The sequence below is a fragment of the Populus nigra genome, chromosome 5 (assembly GCF_951802175.1).
Source record: "Populus nigra chromosome 5, ddPopNigr1.1, whole genome shotgun sequence".
NCBI lineage: Eukaryota > Viridiplantae > Streptophyta > Magnoliopsida > Malpighiales > Salicaceae > Populus > Populus nigra.
In genome coordinates this window covers 9,511,879-9,526,527 of record NC_084856.1, presented here as the reverse complement: position 1 = coordinate 9,526,527, position 14,649 = coordinate 9,511,879, and the positions used below count along the sequence as shown (strand labels likewise).

At 36.0% G+C, this 14,649-nt stretch overlaps 1 protein-coding gene across 2 annotated transcripts; it reads right to left on the bottom strand.

The window, feature by feature from the left end:
- On the bottom strand, positions 1 to 14,649 carry LOC133693251 (rho GTPase-activating protein REN1-like). 2 transcript variants are annotated; one of them, XM_062114428.1, is made up of 23 exons: positions 14,351 to 14,649; positions 14,176 to 14,256; positions 13,953 to 13,989; positions 13,530 to 13,606; positions 13,308 to 13,378; positions 13,119 to 13,197; positions 12,415 to 12,559; positions 12,167 to 12,286; positions 8,049 to 8,126; positions 7,677 to 7,732; positions 7,505 to 7,574; positions 6,585 to 6,669; positions 6,074 to 6,317; positions 5,298 to 5,501; positions 4,647 to 4,979; positions 4,391 to 4,440; positions 3,121 to 3,181; positions 2,945 to 3,028; positions 2,286 to 2,399; positions 2,040 to 2,209; positions 1,724 to 1,787; positions 1,064 to 1,171; positions 1 to 792 (listed from the first exon to the last, which is right to left on the bottom strand). In XM_062114428.1, the coding sequence occupies exons 1-23, from the start codon at positions 14,381 to 14,383 to the stop codon at positions 421 to 423; spliced, it is 2,736 nt and encodes a 911-aa protein (XP_061970412.1). In that variant the 5' UTR covers positions 14,384 to 14,649; the 3' UTR covers positions 1 to 420. The 2 variants fall into 2 exon arrangements, with proteins under 2 accessions (XP_061970412.1, XP_061970411.1); XM_062114427.1 differs by having other exon boundaries at positions 4,647 to 4,985; positions 14,351 to 14,648.

Genomic DNA, 14,649 nt, shown 5'->3' with positions numbered 1-14,649 from the left:
TAAGTGCAGAACTTGGATGCAGAACGTCATCCAATCAATGAGTGATGGTAAAAATCTATGTTTTTACATGATGAGGTGATAGGGAAAAAATAAAAAAGGGAGGACAGCCCCAGGCCAAGCGACTCCAACTACATGAAAAATTGCATTTGACAATACAGAGGATTTTATGAATCCTGAATCATCTCTGAACCAGCAAGATTCAACAACTACATCAAGTCATCTTACATAAAGGAGATTGTTAGTATGTACATATCATGCACTTATGGTGCTGTCAGGAATTTTGGGCATCTCGTTGAGAGGGCATAGATCGACCTTGCAGCTCTGCTATCCCGCAAGATTCTCTAATTACTGATTTCTGTCTCAAACAAATTGCTGAGGGCATAAGCTATGTCCCATGGGGACAGAATGATAATCCATATATCATCTTGAATTAATCCTCGGAGGCACTAGAGGTTGGCCTTGGCCTGCATTGTAGGACTTTTCTCTTTGCAAACTTTGCGGAGGAACACCTTCCGAATATCGTCCACCATCTAGGTCCTGGAGTGACTGGACATCTGATGCTGGAGATTTTTTGGAATTCTGAAGCGATTTCCCCTCTTTTCCCAATCCTTTATCTTTTTCTAGATTTTGAAAAGAAGGTATTTCTGAACCCTGGCTCTTCTCCAGGTTTTGATCGGAACCCCGGCCCTTGTCCATATTCTGGATTTCATTTGCAATCTGGCTACGGCGTTCCTTCAGAAAGTTGAGTCGGGTAGTCAATCTTGTCAATGCAGAAGTGGTGGAATTCATTCCCTATTGGGCACACAGTTGTGGCAAGTAGCATGAATACATCTGATATAATATTTACTTTTATGAAATAACATGCTTTAAGCCAGCTTGGCCACGTGAAATATGCACTCACTTTAATAGGTTCAACAGAAAACAAAGAGCTTTTTATTCCAAAAGATTCGAAAGTCCATCCTTCCTAGTTTATATTTACCCATCCTACCCAACCAAAGCAATAATTTGATTTGGCATAGAGTACCCTATTTCCCCAGCACAACTAGAAAGTTCAACAGCCTACCTCACTCCTTGTACTGGACCTCTTGAAATTGGTTGAAGAAACGGGTCTGGAGTTGCCACTATGTGCTGAATCCAGCTGCTGGGTTTCAGTCCCATCTATACACGTATCCTGCCATAAGAGACCTCCCATAGTTGACTTAATCCATGCAATCAAAGAGAATAAATTGGAAGGGCTGAAGGTCATGTTGTCGATTAGGCATGGAGAAGCTGCCTTTATATATTTTTTCACAATCTCTTAACACGACCTCAAAATATATATATATATATATATATATATATATATATATATAAACCATCTTTCAGCTGCCTTGACAACTTAATCAGGATTCTCTAACAGCTGAAGAAATTTGTTATTATAGTTTCAAAATATTAAGCCAAGAAACACCGAGGAAAACATGAAAAAAATAATAATAAAAGAGGCATTAATATAATGGCACATGTCGGTTCATTAGGGTTTTAAAGGTAAACTCAGTAATTTTATAATCCTGTTTGTCTATTCCTACTTGGAGAGACAAATTGACCTCTACCGTTCATACACGAGACTGGATTGAAAGAAGTATAAAAGATGTTTGGGCAAGCAAAATTTTACTGGTACGCGAAAGAATTAATAGGCCAAAGTAACATAACAAGATAGATCGAGCCATATGCTGCAAGTGCATACCTTGCTTGCAGGACGTCTAAATTGAGAAGTACCAGTAGCTTCAGCATCCTTCTGTTCATCATTCCTGCAACAAGACAATATTAACCACAGCACCATGACACACCACATCCATTCAGTTTCTTTTTATCACGTACAAGCATCATTTTCTGATTGTCCAGTCCTCCCCAAAATAAGAAAGAAAGAAGGGGAAAGGTTTTTCTTTTAAATGAGGGCTTCTCATATACTTCATCTGTTTGAAGCACCAAAGAGGCTTTGTACACAAATGTCTAAACACTACTCAGACATGCGGTATGAAAACCAAAAAAAAACAAATTACCATTTGGCTTCATGCAACGAAGCATTCATGGGCTGATTGATCAAACCATGCATAGAACCAGAGTGTTGCTCATGCTGTTGATTAAGCTGTGCACCTAGATCATTGACCTTCCACTTCAAATTGGCAACATTTGCATCTGCTTGAGTTATTTCCTCAAGACCTGCCTTCATCTGTAGCACAATAATAAAATTAACTCAATGCTACAATCAAGACCAATTATACAAGTTAATGAAAAGGTGAACTAACATTTTCATCAATTGTAACCGGAACTTGCAAGGGTCCTTTAGAAGTGTTAAGTTCTGCTTCTAGAACTTTTCTCTTATCTCTCTCCTTTTGCAGCTGTTCCTGTAGTCTTGCCACCTGTAAATACAGTGAATGCCCACAGTTCAAAAACCCTAGGAAACAACCAATCAATCTAGTATTTGTAAGAGGGGAAAGGCATAGTCGTAGCATCACAATGTTGTAAGGGAAGAAAATGATAAATAAAAACCATGCAATGGCAATCATTTTATGGCGATCTTGACTTCCCTCCCTAAAGTAAGGGTTTCAGAAAGGGCTTCCCCCTAAACCGCCAAACAAAGAAAACTTCCCGGCACCTTCATGTAAAACTATCTTGAAAAGAACTCAGGTATGTGTTACAATAAAAGAGAAAAACAATCACCAGCATGCTTCACAGACAAGCAAAATATTTAACAAAATCAGTGACACTATTTCTGACATTGAATGTGTTAGTGTAATAAAAGCATATTTTTCATCACTTTTATCAGTATAAAAGGAATATAACAACCACTGTACTAAACTCTCAAACTCTTAACATGAATCTCTGCTTGCCCAGGTCATGTAAACATCCTTCGAAAGGGGAGGAACAGAGGGAAAAGTAACAACAGAAAGGAAATGGAACATACATCTTGCTGGAGGGCTTGACGATGCTCGTGCAAAGCCTTCTTTCGTTTTTTCAACTTGGCTTGCAGAATGGCATTACCTTTGATCTACGAATGAAAATACAGCAAATTATTGAAGTGAAAAAAGAACTCATGAAACTCCATGTACTGACATCAAGAGGCGTTATTTTAAGTCCCACCTCTTCAGAAATTCTATTTTGCAACTCAATTTTACTAGCCTCCAGCTTCCGGATTTCAACACTAAACAGTCAAAAAGTCGGATGATCAGCATGGCTATAGATGATAAAAAACAGTCCATGACACAGAAAGATTTGATGTGAATTCCAAAAGCAAGAAACGAAACATAACATGCCATGTTATGAAAGTTGCAGCAGCATAATAAAAATCATGGGAGCTAGACATCACAAAGATGTCACTAACCTGAATATTTGTCAATGAGTAAGAAACAAAGCATTAATAGGAGGAAAGTGCACACCAAGCATTGACTAAATGAATTGACAGGAGATAAACTTCAAAGTACAAAATTAGGGTGACACTACAGTTTCGCCATTTGTTTTGTGAGTGTATTTATGTAAGAATATTCGTGCTATAAATCTTTTAACATTAAAGTACAGAAAATGAGAAGGAAGAGCTGGATTTAAGTTAGAGAGTTGTGAAGCATGACATTCAAATCTTCACTGTGCACCAAAATTAAAGTCAGCATAGGAACTGATTGACAAGAATAGACAACAACCTCCTGACACTAAGAATTCCTGACTCCAAACCAATCTTCCAGATAAATGGGGGTAATAAACGGGGTTTCAATTTTTCTAGTGCTAGATGGAACCTTCAATTTCAAACCCAAAGTTCTCCTAATTACTAGATAAAATATTTCATCAGTGTATCAATTAGAGTTCACTTCCTCATAATTTGTAGATATCTATTTGATCCAACAAACATACTACGGTAATTGTCCTCTTTAATTCAGACATACAGAAAGTGACCACTGGCAATAAAAAACCTTGCTTTTGTAACGGATATTTTTCTAGAACTAAACTTCATATATATTAGAGTTATTTCCTCAGAATTTGGTGATATCTATTTGATCCAGTGAAGATAAAATGGTAATTGTGCTATTTAGTTCAGACATACAGAAAGTGACAGCTGGTTGTACAGAGTCTTGCTTTTGTAATGGATATTTTCTACCATGGAAAGACACGCTAAATACATGGGTAGCTAGCACCTACTGCATTGTTTAAACCGACAAAAGGTTGTGTCTTAACACATTCCACATTTATCCCTTATGCCTATAGCCACAAGCAAAGAGTATAACAAGTGGAAAAAAACCCACCTACAGTGGTAAATGCCAAGAATGTTGTGCATACGTTTGATGAAACAAAGATGCAAAAAGGCTAAAAGAATGCTTGTGTAAACAGAACCATGATCCATACAGAGGAGATATATACTTACTCATCCTCAATAGGGTAATCAATGGATTCCATGGAAAGGTTCTTCTTGGCCTGAATTCATGCCAAAGGGGATAAAAAAATATAATTAGTGATGCTTATTTTGCACAAATATGCCCTCTTTGAGATAAGATAATGATCGACTGTATGATGTCAGATGCCCTTTGGCAAGCAAAATCATTTAGTCACAAAAACTTTTGGGGGAGCATGACTGAAGGAAATGGCAAGCCAAATCATAGATCTATAAAACATGCACTCACAGAGGTACGTCCCCAAACAGTTGGACGCTTTCCACGCACAGGTCCATTTGATATAGTTGAAGGTTTTTTAGCATCTGGGGATGCCTTGTGATCAGCAGTCTTATTCTTCAAACTTGTTTCGGTAGAAACATCTACAGACAGGTCATCTGACTTATTTGACTGCATTGTCAAACTGTTGTTACTTTGATCTGGAATATCCTCCCTCTTTTCTACATTATCATGTTGATGCAATGAGGTTTGAACTGGACATGATGACAGCTTTTGTTCAACTTTCAAATCATTGTCTGCTTCAGGTTCAGGGGACTTGGAACGAGTACTACAATCATTACTGCCCTGCATCTTTAAGGCACACAGAATAAGAATAGTTTTTGCTCTTAAATTTCAATTGAAAGACCAAAAATAAAAAGAAACCAAGTCAACAATGGGGCAGAGGCATAGCAGATGACAACACAAGAAGCATTTCAAATTATAAAGATGCATGGGTGGAGAACGAAATATTAGACTTTGGCCTGTAATTCCATTGAAAAGAAGTCCAGAGTTAAAATTGCAGAATATCTATATCCATAGTTTTGCAGTAAGTTTAATAATTGCTAGGTTTAAACAAGATCATCATTTTGTATAAAAATGCAGGTTAAAGTCCAATGGATGTACCTCATAGTCAGACGGATCATCTTCGCCAGATTCACCACTCTGAGTGCAGGTTCCACTTGATGCATTGTCATGATCTTCATCTGTATATACATCAGATTCTTCCGTTGCATCATCTACATAAGACTCATCATCATCAGTTACCTCCTCATCCTCACTTCCACATTCATCTGAGTCAGAGTACAGTCCTGGGGACATGGAACCTTCCTGCAGACACAAAGCAAATTCAAGAAAGCATTAAAAAACCTGGTGCCAGAAGAAGTAAACAATATAAAATGGAGAAAGCATGGCCAAGACATTCAGCTTTGAATTTACTATACCATAAAATAATATTTAACAACAGCCTCTATGACCTATCATTTTCTGTTCTGTTGTGCTATAAAGTTCCCATATCATTTGAAGCTTTACGCTATTCTTGGACTTCTTATTCCTCAAGTGAAACAGAGTGAAATTCTGGGGTAGTTTCTGGTAAAACTGATGGTAGGGATGATAAGGATACCAAGGCATGCATAACCAGAACTGCAAAGCAGTTAAATGGTCTTTATGGAATATCATTAGTGAATGAAACAATCCTTTAACTTGTTTTGTGCATCAAATAATTGTTGGTCACTTCATACTCGTTTTAGACTCCAGAGTAAACAGAGTGTTTTGAACCTAGTTAATATGCAGCTCCAAACCTGATCAGGAAGAAGAGATTCCTAATTTAAACATCCAGTGTCTGTATTACACAAAGCCATACCGTACTCGAGTTAAAACAACAACAGAGACTTGCAGCTTACACTGAATATTTTTTCATACTCTTCCAATAATGTTATAACAATGGCTTGTGCATGATTAGCTGCAGCAGCTGCTTTCAGAAGCTGGATGGAACCATCACCACCGACATTAAAATTGGATTCAATTTCACAGTCACCAGCCAAAAGGGGACGAAGAAGTAAGGGAGCCATACAAGCAGCCACAGCAGATGTGCTCATTCGGTTTGCAGCTTTGTGAGAAGCCACAGTTTGCATCATTAAAAGAATTCTGAACAAAAAAGGGAAATGAAGCAAAGTGATACAAAACAATGCAAGAAGTGCAGAGCAGATGGGTAACATTTAGTCCTCCGGTCAGAAAGACAATAGGTAAAGAAAACACAAACAAGATAGTTTGATGCTACAAATCAACAAGACTAAAAAAAAGTTCAGTCAACAAATCTCATTTATATTCTGTTACGTCCTCAAATCCTAATAATCCTTTTTACAAAGTGTCAAATTCCAACATTCAAGTCAGAAGTAAGAGAAAATCATCTACCTCTGCAATAAGCGACGATTTGGCTCTGGGAACGTTTCGCATATTGCAACCCGCATGGCATTTACCCTACTGCCACGATCAGTTCCTAAACATTATTAAATCATCAAATAATGGAAAATCAGAAACCTAATGAATTATGGAGAGTGCTAAAAAAATTTATGGTACAAAAAAAAATGTTGAACATAATTCCACGGGAACGATTACCATTAAATTTTAAATTTTCATTATTTACAGCATATCTACAGATATTTAAAGATGCCATGGAATTGGGAAAAGACTCAATCTTTGACCCAAGTCAGTAACATAGCCATTAATCCACAAAATTGTTTATTAACCTTAAAGCAGACCAGTTTATTAATGACAAACAGTAAATAAAGCTTCTAATGGATTTCAAACTCCATCCACCAATCACCAATATTTAACATCCAGGCATAAAATTTCTTCTGAAGTAGAACAAGAAACCCATTTGTGAAAAAAGCATAACCAGATTAATGCAGTGGTAAACATAAAGGAAACTAAATAATCAACACTTGCAACATGCATAACTAGAACATGTACATGCAGAAGATAGTGCTGACAACTAGGAAAGTACATGGTTGGAATGAAATTGGAATATATATGCTCATGCTTTACACATGTATACTTGTTTTCCATTTAATTCAACAGACAAGCAACGTCACGGTACCTTTGTAGTTTTCAAAAACTCTACAAACATGGCAACGGAAAAACAATTTGTGGAGCAAGCTGTGTAATTAGATGTAAAGATTTTGAGTGATGAATTTTATATGAAAGATAATGGTTGGGCATTAACACAATATTTAATGCACTCGTCCAGTTCAGTATAAATTTTGTATCTATAGCATAAGGCAGCACAGGAATAGATGAATATAATAAAACACACAATCAAGGAACAGACTTACGACATGCTTCTAGCAGTGCATTGCAGCATGATGTGGGGACTGGAGATGATGGCAACTCTCGAAGGAAATACTGTCATATTGCAAGGACATTTCATAAAGAAACGTAAAGATTGCTTGCGAAATTTGTTATTCACAGGAATCAAAACTTTATTGCAGCAGGAAAGAGAAATACCTTGACACAATCAGCAATGACATGTGCATCCTCCTTCGGAGAGAACTCAGTTTTTCCTAAGGCACACCAAAAACCATTATTTTGAGTAACTCAAAAAATGAAAACATAACTAAGAAACATCAATGCAACTGATTTCCTAGTCTATACTGCTTTATTAGTAAAGAGGGTCTCGATTCTTATATTTTCTTGACAATTTGATTTTTCGTGAGCAACTGTTAAAACTAAAGTCAAAGAAATGGACATCTGAGCTTTAAAACTGTGTTTGCGCTAAAATGTGAAAAACTAGAAAAGACAACCATCCGGACTTGAATTTCACAGTAAATAAAAAGTACAGAGGTTTACTGAGGACAAAATATATCTCAATAAACTAACCCTGTCCAAATTCCTTAATTCGATGCTCAACATCATCAACATCTGCAGCTTGCCGCAAGATGCCTTCCACCTTTATTCCTGTTAACCAATTTCAGTCAATCAAATTCGGACAAGTTTGAAAAAACAAAAATATCAGTACATATTGAAACAAAAAATTGAAGAAGTCTTCCAATCGATCCATGTTAATTGTAGAAGTCTTCCAAACTCTAAAACTCATGTAGATTAACAAAAATATTTCTTTTGTTATTTGTGTGGGAGAGAACGAGTAGAAGAGATATTATATTTGTCTAAGATAGGGCATTTCAAAGTCAAAAAAGCCTATAACACTTGAAGAAAGTAATCTTTTGTCGCTCCACAACTAACAAATCATGTGTATGTCTTATGAGACAGTTTAAAAGCAGATAACCCAGGAAAGTACTTACAACTTGCAAAGCAAACTATTTTTTCCATTTTTGGTCCTGGTTATGGGATATCCGGTGACCTAGAGACCACCAGCATTATATATGATGGGAAAATACTATTCATAAAGGGGCACTGAGAAACATAAGAGCTGATTTGGAAAGGGCACATTTCAACCAGTCAGCCAGAACAGAACTTCCCTCATTTATTACAGTGCTCATAGCTAATTGAAGTTGACGTGGGGAACTTTCTTAATTATTCTTGTCATAATAATGTTTATTGCATTAAACTATTAATGATTAATAGTTAAGGATTTTAGATTTTGAGGAGTTTAAGAAATCCAAGACACAGTTTAGTAATTCAATTATAAGTTTTAATCCGACAATATTCTGAAGGTCATGTTTCACATTAGGTTAAAATTTCATTATGATCAGATATTGGAAAGGTCATCAAATAAGTAAGTTATTGTGCAGAATTGTCTTTATTTACTTTATTGTATTTTGATTATTTTATTTCCTATTTAGATTAGGACTTTTAAATTAATTAGTATTTTACTAGTTGGTAATTCTAATGCTAGATGGATTTTATTAATTAGGTAAATTTTAATTAGGAATCATTTCCTATAAAATATTTTAGGTCTAGAACTTCTATAAATAAGGATGTTTTATCATGAGAAGATTTAGACTATTATTTAGATTTTATAAAATATCGGAGATTATTCTCTAAATTTCTGTGCAGCTTAGTTCTGTAATCTTAGGGTTTTAGAACCCTAGCTTTTATCAATGTTATAGTCATGTCAATCGATATCAGAGCAGGTTAACCTCTTTGATGGATGAAAACGGTAGCATCTCATTCCGCGATACAGGAATGGAGGGCCTTTGGGACACTATTCAGGCTCAGAAGTAGAAACTAGATCTTTGGGAACAAAGGTTTGATCGACTGGAGCAAACCATAGCAGGTCTAGCTTGGCTAACGAAAGATGCAAATAGGGATCATGAAGAGAAGAGGAACTTGTATAGAGACTTACCTAGGGGCAGGCCTAACTCAGACCTATTCCTGAATTCAATGAAAATCCTTTCTATGATGGAAGATTTTTGAAGAAAAGATTTATTAACTGGTTGACAAAGTTGAAAGCCTACTTTTATTTCAACAAGATTCCTTGTTATAAAAAACTATGGATTCTCGTATAAAAACTTTTTTGTGGTGTCAAAGAATGGTGGTTTGGAGTTCTAGAATATAGAACATGTACAGGTAAGCCTTTAACTCTATCATAGAAAGATTTGAGACAATCATTAATTTTGAAGTTCATACAAAATGATTATGAAGATATTTTATATTGGGTACATAAGTGAATAGATTGTTATTATTTGCCTTTTTTTTAACCTTCTCGAATAGCAAGGAAGAAAAATATAAAGAAGGTATTGTCTCTTCAAAGTAGACAGTCTCAACATCACAACAGTGACAACAACAATAATATTGTTGCAAATACTACTCTACTTGTTAAAGTTTCATCTACTAATAGTGAAGAAGAAATCAAAGATCCTAAATTAGTATTATGTGGCGATTCTCAAGGTCTTGAAGACCTAAAAGAAAGGTCAGAACAAGTTGTTGGAATTCTTGAAGAGGCTAAAGTTAACATCAAAAAGGAATTAAATGTGGATTTGTTGTCCAAACCAAACATATCTACGTTGGATCAATCTTCTAAAATTACCCATTCAACTAGGGCCAAGACATTGTTGTTAGGAATGACCAAACTCGTCAACTAAAGTTGTCATCATCACAAAAGATGGTTTTATGCGAGGTTTTTTTGGGTCTTGAAAGTTTTGTCTAAATTCAAAAATTCTACATGAATATATCTTTGTTGAAATTAAATTAAAGATATTTAAAACAAGTTATCTCATACATATATTGGTGACAATGCTATAGTCAAAGTATCTATTTATTTGGTGTGGTCGAGTTCAAAGGGTGAGTTTTTTAGAAGTATTTGACTTGGAGAACTTTCTTCATTATCTTGACATAATAATGTTTATTGCATTATTTCATTACTAGTTAAGGTTTTCAGGTTTTGAGGAGTTTAAGAAGACTCTAGGACATAGTTTGGTAAATAAAGCGTAACTTTTAATTCAACTGTTAAATCAAGTTGTAATTTTGATAGATTATTCTGAAGGCCCATTAAAAAATGTTGTCACAAGGTGCCAAGCACTCGCTTAAGCGTCGGAGGTGAGGCGAGGCAAGGCCAACGCCCCTTTCTTAGCCTGAGACGATGGAGTTTGAAGAGGTGTTATCCTAGGCGAGCACCTGAAGAAAATTATCTAACACTAACACTAAGGATTGGTTTGAAGAGGCGTCTCTTTGATTTCCAGTTTTTTATAAAAAGGACTTATGTTTTGTCTTGTTTGTCTCTTGTTTTTTGTCTTATACAAGAAAAAATTTAAGGCTAATTTTGTAAAAAACATATATTTGGGTTAAAAAAAATAAAGAGAAGACGTGAAAGTTAAAAAAGAAGAGAAGCATATGTGAAAGTTGAAACAAGAACAAAAACAAACATGAAACATCACCAGAAAAGAAGAGAAAGAAGAGTCAAGAGTGAAGACTAAAGAACAATAGAGGCATTCCTTTTAACTTTTTTTCTTCTGTCATTTCATCTTTTTGTTTCTTAATTTCTCTCTTCTTCAATTTTTTTCTCTCTCTCCATGTTATTCATTCTCTCTCTTCTATTATGCTGCCGAAATTTCTACTAAGTTATATCATTTATAATACTATAGATGTAAATTTTTATATCATACAGGTTGAGTGTCTTGGTTCATTCGGGCAAAGCACCTAGACGTGCACCTAGCACCTCGAGTATTTTCCAAGCTTGGTGCTTTTTAGCGTCTTTCTTCTTTGACGACATTATCGTTAAAATTTTATAGTGATCAGAGATTAGAAAGGTCTTCAAATAAGAGATGGAAGTTACCGTGTGGGATTGTCTTTATTTATTGTGGAATTGTCTTTATTTACCTTGTTGTATTTGGATTTTTTTTTTTTTCTATTTAGATTATGACTTCTAATTTAATAAGCATTTTACTAGTTAGAAATCCTATCCCTAGTTAGAAATTCTATTAGTTAGATAAGTTTTAATTAGGAATTATTTACTGTAAAGAATTTTAGGTCTAGAACTAATATAAATAAAGATATCTAAGTTTATTTTGAGAAGAATCAGATTATCATTCAGATTTTATAAAATACTAGAGATTATTCTCTAAATTTCTCTAAGTTTAAGTCTGTAACCGCTTGAGAGCCCTTTATCCACCTTATACTCCGCATCAGAAGTCCCTATTACAACACTCCACAAGAAAGCATCGGGTGAAGTATAGATGGTAGTCAGACCCTTTCTTTACAGTTGCACCGGAAAATGGGTAGACTATGAACTATAGTATAGTACCATATCCATATTCGTATGCACATGTAAATTAGTTCGCTATAAATAAAACAAACATCTTTAAATCACATCCATAAGCATATGCAAATTAATTCACTATTGGTAAGGTAAACAATCATATCCTCGTGTACCATAGAAGAAAAAATCAGGAACTATGCTGTCCTAGGTATTGCCAGTATTCTCTCTCAACTCTCAACCTCAAGATAAGGGAATTCATTGATGAAATAGGAAAAGAAAGTACTTCAGAGATGTGGGCAAGGAAAAGGAAATAATGACAGTAATGGAAAAGGAAACCCACCATGGTCTTCTATAAACCTTAAAGCCTTCTCCAGAAAAGATGGAGATCCATCAACATCTTCTAAAGCAAGTAAAATTGGTCTGCCAATGACCAAGGATTTTACTAGCTGCTTATCCTTCACTACAGGGAAAACAGTCAAACGTCAAAAGGAACTGAAAAATGAAGACAAAGTTTCTGACACTGTTCTAAAGGAACTACACCGAATAAACACAAAATACTGATGTCAACCAAAAAGGATGTATACTAACACTGTTCCAAGGAACCATCAGCTCCATCAGCCTGGTCATTCTGGAAGAAACCATTTTGCCCCATCACAAGAGAAGCACTTGGTGCCTGTGCCAGGGCATTCTCAAGAGCAGTCTTCCATTCATATAAATCTTCAGAAGATTCGGCCTGTGGCATCAATTCAAAGGAACCACAAATATGTTATCAAGATTGCAAAAAGAGACCAAAACAGAACACAGAAAAGAGCACCCAATTCTCACTGAAGCCATAGGATTTTCAAGTTGAGAAAAGATATAGGTTACAGCCACTGTGGAAAAATAAGGATGCTCAGGATGACGTAGTAGATGGATGGATAGAGCTTACAAAAGGCATTGGAATTGTGACCTTGTCACCTAGGGACATCTGATAAAATTACAATTGTGACCTACAGAAATGACCGATCAAACCTGCTTGTGTTTTGAGATCATGTGTGGTGAAATAGCTTGATGCATTCTCAAATTAATAGTGAAAAAAGAAAGAATAATTAAATGCAAAATAAGCTAGACACTAAGCTGGAGAGCTTGAACTTCTTTGCCAAGTCACAGCCCAGGTCAAGCTCAGACCAAGCTAATACCCTTAAGCTTAACTCTTTTTTGCCTGGAGAAATTATACGTGAAAAATATGCAAAAATGCAAGCAAAAGCAATGTCAAAGGGGACCGCAACGAAGCAAGAAAAATGAAAAATCACCTTGAGAGTGAATGCCCGTCCATCACGGCCATCAGGAAAGAGAACAGTCAAGAGCTTTTTCTCTGCTTTGACAACCACACTATGAAATTCCAAAAGAAGTACTACAAAGTTAGTAAATTACTTCCGGTTGTGAACAACAATGAGAAGACAGCCAGATTAACAATGTCTAATTTGAAAAAGCAAGCCAACCTGCCTGAATTGTTGAGGTCAATGCCACCAAGGGTCAGGTTCACTTCACTCCCTTTTTGAGGAATAGCACTCTGAAAAGCAAAAAATACAGAGTGTGAAGTTTACATGGTAAACGAAGGCGCAACTATGCTGCGAGGGTGGGGGCTAAAGTTCCTTAATTGTGGTATTTACCACCAACGCAAATTACAAGAAACAATATCTATCATACGCAAAACTACCAACCGGATCGCTCCTGAAGAAAACCAGTGATGTCCGTGTCAGAATAAACCACCTTTTTTTCCAGGATGTCCATCCAATTCCTAACAATATCAGAGAGAAACGCGTATTTAAATGCTCACGGAACAGATACTTCGTTTTCTTGATGGATCCTCAAAAGAAGTGGCAATTTTATTATCTGCAGTGCCTAATCAAGTATGTTAGGAAATGCCTCTTAGATAAAAACGACTCCAACCCAACCTTCTCTCTCTGTGTGCATTATTATTTCTTTCTAGCGTAGACCAAAAACAAACCAACTCCTACTGGGATGATACTAGAATCAGAAAAAGGACGATCACCTTAAACACATGGCCACTACAAGTCACCAATATTTATTATGTCTCGCTAATTTGTCATTAAGCATAAGAAAAACCGTAAAGACATGCATACCTTTGGATGAAATAAAAAGCGGCCCGCTCTTGAAAATCTGCAACACAGATTGTTACAACAAAAGAAGCAACAGGGTCTGATCCATGAAACCAAACTACAAACTGATATGGTCTGAATAACCGACCTGATCAGTAATGGTGACGATGATCTAGTAATTGATCATCATCATTATAATCTTAATCATGTGAAAAATAAAAGCGTGAAAAAAGGAAAGAAAAATCACCGCATTGCCACCGTGAAAACGAAGATTTTCAAGCTGTCCTGGTGCTGGAGGTGGAGGTGGAGGCGGAGGACCGCCATCTCCCTTCATAGCATCATACAAATAAGTACGTCATTTTAAATCACATTGTGAACCAGAAAATGAAAGAACGCAAAAATAATTTCGTAAATATACATACCTTAGAAGACTCTGTGTTTTTGTTGGTAGTCATCACTTAATCATCCAAGAATCACGAAATCACATAATGTACCTTGTTATCAATTAAATGAAAAGGGAAAGGGAAAGGATACAAGATGTGGAGCGAGCGAGAGAGAGAAGGAGAAGGAAGCGTGAAGAAGGGAGCAGGGATCTTTCGTCGCCCACGGTGCTGTGATGGTGGTGAAGCTGATTTCTTTTTCCTTTTCTTTTTATTTTTTTCTCTCGTAATTTTTTTTGGGAAGAGATGAAAAAAATCCAACGGAAACCCGGTGGTCAAGC